The sequence below is a fragment of the Molothrus ater genome, chromosome 1 (genome assembly GCF_012460135.2).
Source record: "Molothrus ater isolate BHLD 08-10-18 breed brown headed cowbird chromosome 1, BPBGC_Mater_1.1, whole genome shotgun sequence".
Classification (NCBI taxonomy): Eukaryota; Metazoa; Chordata; class Aves; order Passeriformes; family Icteridae; genus Molothrus; species Molothrus ater.
This window is the reverse complement of record NC_050478.2, coordinates 113,863,501-113,869,813: the sequence shown is the minus strand read 5'-3', so window position 1 is coordinate 113,869,813 and position 6,313 is coordinate 113,863,501. Positions and strand designations below refer to the sequence as shown.

The 6,313-nt window shown below is 47.6% G+C and overlaps 1 protein-coding gene across 1 annotated transcript; it reads right to left on the bottom strand.

The window, feature by feature from the left end:
* Positions 1-4,436: 4,436 nt before the first annotated feature.
* Positions 4,437-6,313, bottom strand: LOC118701920 (transcription factor SOX-17-like). Its single transcript, XM_036406896.1, has 2 exons — positions 6,019-6,313; positions 4,437-5,736 (listed from the first exon to the last, which is right to left on the bottom strand). The coding sequence occupies exons 1-2, from the start codon at positions 6,311-6,313 to the stop codon at positions 4,784-4,786; spliced, it is 1,248 nt and encodes a 415-aa protein (XP_036262789.1). The 3' UTR covers positions 4,437-4,783.

Genomic DNA, 6,313 nt, shown 5'->3' with positions numbered 1-6,313 from the left:
TTTTCAGAACTATTGCTTATTAAAATGCAGAAGATGCTGGTATCCTTCTTTAAACAAGATAAAAATTTGTTTTGATGAAGAACTCTGTTTATAAAATCTTACTTCAACATTTTTCAATGTCAGGTACCTGGAATTAATTTGTATCACAATACAGCTAGGATATAAAAATGAATTATTTAAAAAGGATAAAACAGAGCCATAATAAAAGAGCCTTAGTAGCTCAAATATTTTTACTTTGCTTGTTACTGCTCCACTGTAGGTGAAAAGCATTCCTAAAGCAAGTGTTCTGAAAGAGTCTGAAAGCAGCTGGAAACAAATTTGCAATTTATTTAATTATGAAATTTCTGGAGATTGCATCAAGTCTCAGATATTAACTGATATCTGGGTTTCTAGGTTTGCTTTGAAATGTTCTATATTTTTCTTCTTATGCTCTTTGAGATTCTTTTTACTGAAGGACTCATGACATCATGAGTAGTGTTTCACTTTTATCTGTTGTCAGATGACATATACCATGATGCTTGGGTGTTTCAGTTTCTTTACCTCAAAATTCAAAACTTGTATCATTATTATATTTTAAGAGCCATGGCAATTTCAATTTGTAGTGATACATAAGGTATATTCATGCTTGAATTAAACCTAAGAGAGACACCTTAGAACTACAATTAATCTCAAACTATACAAAATACAACAAACGACCTGGACATTAAGACACCTTGTGAGAAATCCTTTGTCTCCACATGACCATGTGCCCATTTAATTAAATGCATTTTTAAAGCATCAGGTAAGACAAAATGCTCAGTTGTAATTTTCCTGACAAGAAGTGTAAATTAGACATTAGGACTATGCTGCCATGGTTAAATTTTTATGCTCCATTGACTAGGATAGTCTTCTCCATTTTATACAGCAATCTATAACACAAAATTTAAAAGCTATATATAAATTTGTATGAATGTAGTAATCATTGCATACACAGCCATAAACATAGTGGTTGTTAGAAGAGGAAGATACTAAGTATTTTAAGTCCATATTCATTTAAGTAAAACTAAGAATTTTAATAAACCAATCACTAGATTTAATAATAGCTGCAAAAGGAACATTATTGCTTTCACAATATTAATTTGGAAAACTGATCAAAGCAATGTGGTGTCTGCAGAACAGCTCTAAGGAACTGAATAAAAGTATTTTTTTGTATATGTTTAAAATACCTAAAGGCCTCCACACCCTGATTTCCAGACTGATGCTGACCCTTGATTTATCGCGACAGAGCAGTCTCTCTAAGAGTTCCAGCAGCTGCTCTGATAACCTGAGTGGATTGGACAGCCGAGATCCGCCGGAGAGATAACACGTGCCCCATTTCTCAGCCCATCAACTCGTCATGCAGCAGCTCCGGGAGCCCAGCGGTGACTCAGAGCCAGGGACGCTCCAGCCTGCACAGCCCACACTTGCCCATCACCGGGCGCTGCACGGAGCAGCCCCAGGGAGCCGCTCCAGGGAGCCGCACGGAGCAGCCTGGAGGCGCCCACCGCACACGAGGGAAGCTGCCAGCCACGCTCCACGCAACTGAGAAAGTGCTCGGTGTGGCATCAGAATACGGGACAAATCTGAACATCCCCGTGTAGGATTTTCTGAAAATGTTTGTTTTATGCTTGGACCAATAGATCAGTTAAATTACTTTCCTATCCTTATATTAGGGCTCGAATGCATTTGAGAAATATACTCAGATGACTTTGAAAGTGAAATACAGTTGCCTAGCAGCTAAAGTAACCTCAGACTTTCCATTTAAAGAACATGAAGTCAGCTTTTTTCAGCTTTAACACGTTTGGACCACAAAATTTTTCATCCTAGTCAGCTGACTCCAGCACAGTAGAAGAGTTTCAGCTAAAGCTGGTCAGGTATTCCTCAAAATAGGGGAAGAGGAAATGTGTTTTTTCAATCATATTAAATGAATTTTGGGACCCTTTTGCAGTAATTTTAATATTTAGCAGTCCCTCAGTATCAGAGGTTTTTATATTTCCTCCATGGAAAACTGCCTAAGGTCCCCAGCTGAAACTTTAAGAAGCTAGAAACTAAAAACCATGAGGAGAATTAAACCATGAAATGTGAAGCAGGAAGGCAGAAGAAAGAGCTTATAGAGATGAAGCTACCTCATGGGAAGTTGTAGGGAGGTAGAGAAAAGGGCACAGTTGGGCCTGAAACAATCAGGAGACACTGAGGAGCAGAGGTAAGGACAAAGACAGTGAGCAACCAGGAACATGAAAAAGACAGGGGTTAAAAAAAAAAAAAGGGCAAGCCACCAAGAAAAGGGAGAGGATACAGGTAGATTTCAGACAAAGGGGAAAAGCTTGGTATTTTGAGAAGAGAAATAACAGACAAACCAGGTGGGAGTGGTTAGCCTACTACAGAAAAGGAAAAAGGCTTATGTGAGTAATGAAAGGAGCAAACTATGCAGAGTGCAAGAGAAGGAGACTATAACAAAGGGCAGGTACAGAAAACACAGAGGCAAAGAAGCAGATGTCATTCCCAGAATGAGAATCAAACCAATTATTTCACAGCCCCAGCGTCACTTTGCTGTCCTACGCGATCATCCCAAAAACACACTGACAATATTTGTCCCCTCACCTTGCAGCAGATTGAAATACAGGCTCACATAGTGGATTAGATGCTGTTATTTGGTGAGGGATTCCTCGTGTGCTGCTTCATTTCATGCAGATAATGGACAAAGTTCTAGGTAGAAATCAGTATTAGGTGGTCAACTGCAAGGCAAAGGGAATTGGACTTGGAACTAAATGTTGGGAAGGAAAAAGTGCTGTAAGTGCTACAATTAGGGAGCATTTTCATTTCAAACTTCATGTATGACTTCTGTTTAAGATAGGGATTAACTGCACTGGAGTTCCATGGAAAATGTGTGTATCAGTTACAATTAATACTGATATTATAATGGTATTCACTAGAAGTTAATTAGAGCTGCACTGGTAACTTTAATCCTGGAATTTGTTTAACCTTACTTTGGAACTTCTTTAATTAAGCTTACTTGCCTTCCTTAATTTTCTTTTACTGGAGGATTTTTTTTATTTTATAACAGAATTCAGCAAGGTACTGAAGCTATACTACTGTACTACTTGAAAAAAAAAAGTGTCTTGGGATCTATCTAGTGAATAAATATACAAAAAAAGCAATAAAACAAAATTAATGTTATTTAATATACCTAAACATCTGTTCAAAATACCTAATTTGTCTGTGCTAGTATTCCGAGGGTTTAGAATATTTCTACAGTAGTATGAGAAAGAATCCCTGCTACAGTTTTAGCAGCCCTTAACTGTAGGAGTATGATTATGTCATGATGGTGACCAGCAGGGCTGGGCATCTAGGAGACAAGTGGAACAATCCAATTGTTCAACTAGAATTTCACTGTCGTTAGCCTTCTCCTAGCCTATAATTATAACATAGCAAATATCTCTATCTAGACAAAAAATATTATGCAAGCGACTATGCTTTTAAAATATTGGCAAATAAAAGCACATTTTTGGAATAAATAAACAAAACATTATCTGATCCCATGTTTCGACTAGATTTGTTTGAAATGGGTTCTAAAATGGTCACTAATAAATTTTTTATAAAAATTTGTGCAATTTATAAGTATAAATTGCACAAATGGAATTTTTGCAGGATTTCTTCACCCACAACTTAGTAGTCTAATAAATATGTAGGATAGTAAAGCAAGTAGGATAAAGTACACTTAGCCCAAAAATCTTGTTATTGCCTATCACTTTTGAACTGTCATTGGCAAATTAAAATATCTCAAAATCTCCACCACAATTATTGTAAGCTGACTCCAGCCAGCATCTCCCAAACATCAGAAGAGTGATGATATAGTTGTACCCTTGCAGTGGCAGAAATATCACAACAGAGCACAGGTGAACATACTAAAAAAACCCATTCTAATGGTCAGTTGATACTTGACAGTAGCCAAGATGAGCACCTGATCTGCACTGTTTTTTCTCCTCACTGGTATAAACTGAGCATGAATCCCATGGCACTAAATGGCATGAACAGACTTGAAGGTAGGTGGCAGAAAGCAATGTAATTTCTACTGAAGCTTCCATCCTGTGTGTGAATCTTCTGGTTCAAACAAAAATCACAATGTACAGCAAAGTCGCCTTCTCATCTAAACCTATAAAATGCACACAAGTCTAATCACATGTTCTGACTCCAAGAGACAGACCAGCCGCAGAGATCTGACCAACAAGCTATCTGATAAGAATACAGCCACGCCTGGGAAAAAACATCTTAGGTCCTGGAGGCGCTTTTAGAGCCATTGTCATGGTGAAAGAACCACATCATATCTGCCTTTAGAAACCATCGCCTTAGGGCATTAGAGATTTAACTTAAAATTACTCTCCCCAAAGGGCCACAAGACCAAGAAGAATGACAGAAACAACTGTTCATTCATTTATTTTCCGGGAATGCTAAAACACAGATATAGTTAAAAACACAACTAGACACATGTTCTGGGAAAACATGCAAGACTGCTGATTTTGCAAAAATATCGATGATCACGCGCATGAACGAAAGGGAAAAAAAAAAAGATGTAAACATTCCATTAACACCAGCCGAAAAGCAGTTCGAACGAGGCCTGTAGCCTAGAGGATAATCGGCATAGCAGCTTAAGTCCGCCCAGGCAAAGTTCGTGGAACTGTCCCATGGAGATTCAAATAAATTACATAAATAGGAGCGGGGCCGGGCGCCTCCGTGCCAGTGTCCGAGCCGGGCCCCAGCGAGCCCCTCACAAGTCGGGGTAGCCGCAGTAGTAGACGGCGCTGCTGGCGTCCGACACGGCCGACGAGATGGGAGCCGCGGCCTCGGGCGCCGACAGCGCGGCCGCCTCGTGGCCGCCGTAGGGCAGCCCCAGCTCGGGCTTGCAGGCGAAGCGCAGGTACTGCTCGAACTCCGTGCGGTCCACCTCGCCCAGCAGCTCCTCCGGCCGCAGCTGCTCCAGCTGCTCCCGGCACGGCGCCGACTCCGGCGGCGGCGACGGCTGCCCCACGGCGCCCGGCGGCAGCGGCGGGCCGCGCCCCGCTCCCGGCGGCTGGCACTGCCCGTAGTAGGCGTGCAGCGGCGCCGGGCAGCCCAGCAGCCCCTGCAGCGACCCGCCCGCGCCCAGCGCCTCCCCGGGCGCCAGGTGCCGCCGCAGCGACGCGCCCGACGGGCTCTCGGACGCCGCTGCTGCTGCTGCTGCTGCTGCTGCCGCCGGGTACTCGGCGGCCGCCGGGTGCGGGCCGTAGCCGTAGGGCACCAGCGCGCACTCCTCCTGCAGCCCCGCCGCGAAGAAGGACGCCTCGCTCTCCGCCGCGTCCAGCGGCGACGGGTCCGGCGTCGGCAGGCCGTAGCCGTCGAACGCGGCGCCCAGCGGCGGACAGTCCCGGTAGTGGCCCGCGCCCGCCGCCGCGTAGCCCTGCTCGCCGTACGCCAGTCCCAGGCCCTCCACGCACATCCTGCCGCCGCCGCCGCCGCCGGACACCTCGCTGCCCAGCCCGGGCCCCGCCGCCGCCGCCGCCGCCTCTGCCAGGCCGTGCTGCAGGAAGCCGCTCTCCACCCGCTTCAGGCGCTTCACCTGCTTCCGCCGCCGCGGCCGGTACTTGTAGTTCGGGTGGTCCTGCATGTGCTGCACCCGCAGCCGCTCCGCCTCCTCCACGAACGGACGCTTCTCCGACAGCGACAGCGCCTTCCACGATTTACCTGCACCCACCGACACCGTCAGACCGCCCGCTCACCCTGCGGCACCCACGCCCGCTCCCGGCCACACCGACACCGCCCCCGCAGTCTGCAGCCCCAGCCCCGCCGTGTCCGATCCTCGCTCGCCCTCGGACGCGACCGCCACGCCGGGGACCCCGGCCCGACGGCCCACGGATCCCCCCGCTCGCCGCCCACAGCCCCGACCCTGAGCTTCTCCGGGCTCCCCGCTCTCCCGGATCCGCCCCACGGGACCCCGCGCCCGCCCGCGCTCGCTCGCTCGCTCACCCAGCATCTTGCTGAGCTCGGCGTTGTGCAGGTCCGGGTTCTGCTGCGCCAGCCGCTTGCGCTCGTCCTTCGCCCACACCATGAAGGCGTTCATGGGACGCCGGATCCGCGCTTCGCCCTTGCTCCGGCCGCCCGACGGCCCCGACGCCGCCGCGCCGCCCTTCGCCTTCGCCTCGCCCAGCGGGCTCAGCGCCTCTGGCGCCCACGGGCACATGGCCGGCATCATGATGGGCAGCGAGCACCGCCCCTGCACCTGGTCGTCGCTGCTGGCGTAGCCCGCATCGGGGCTGCTCAT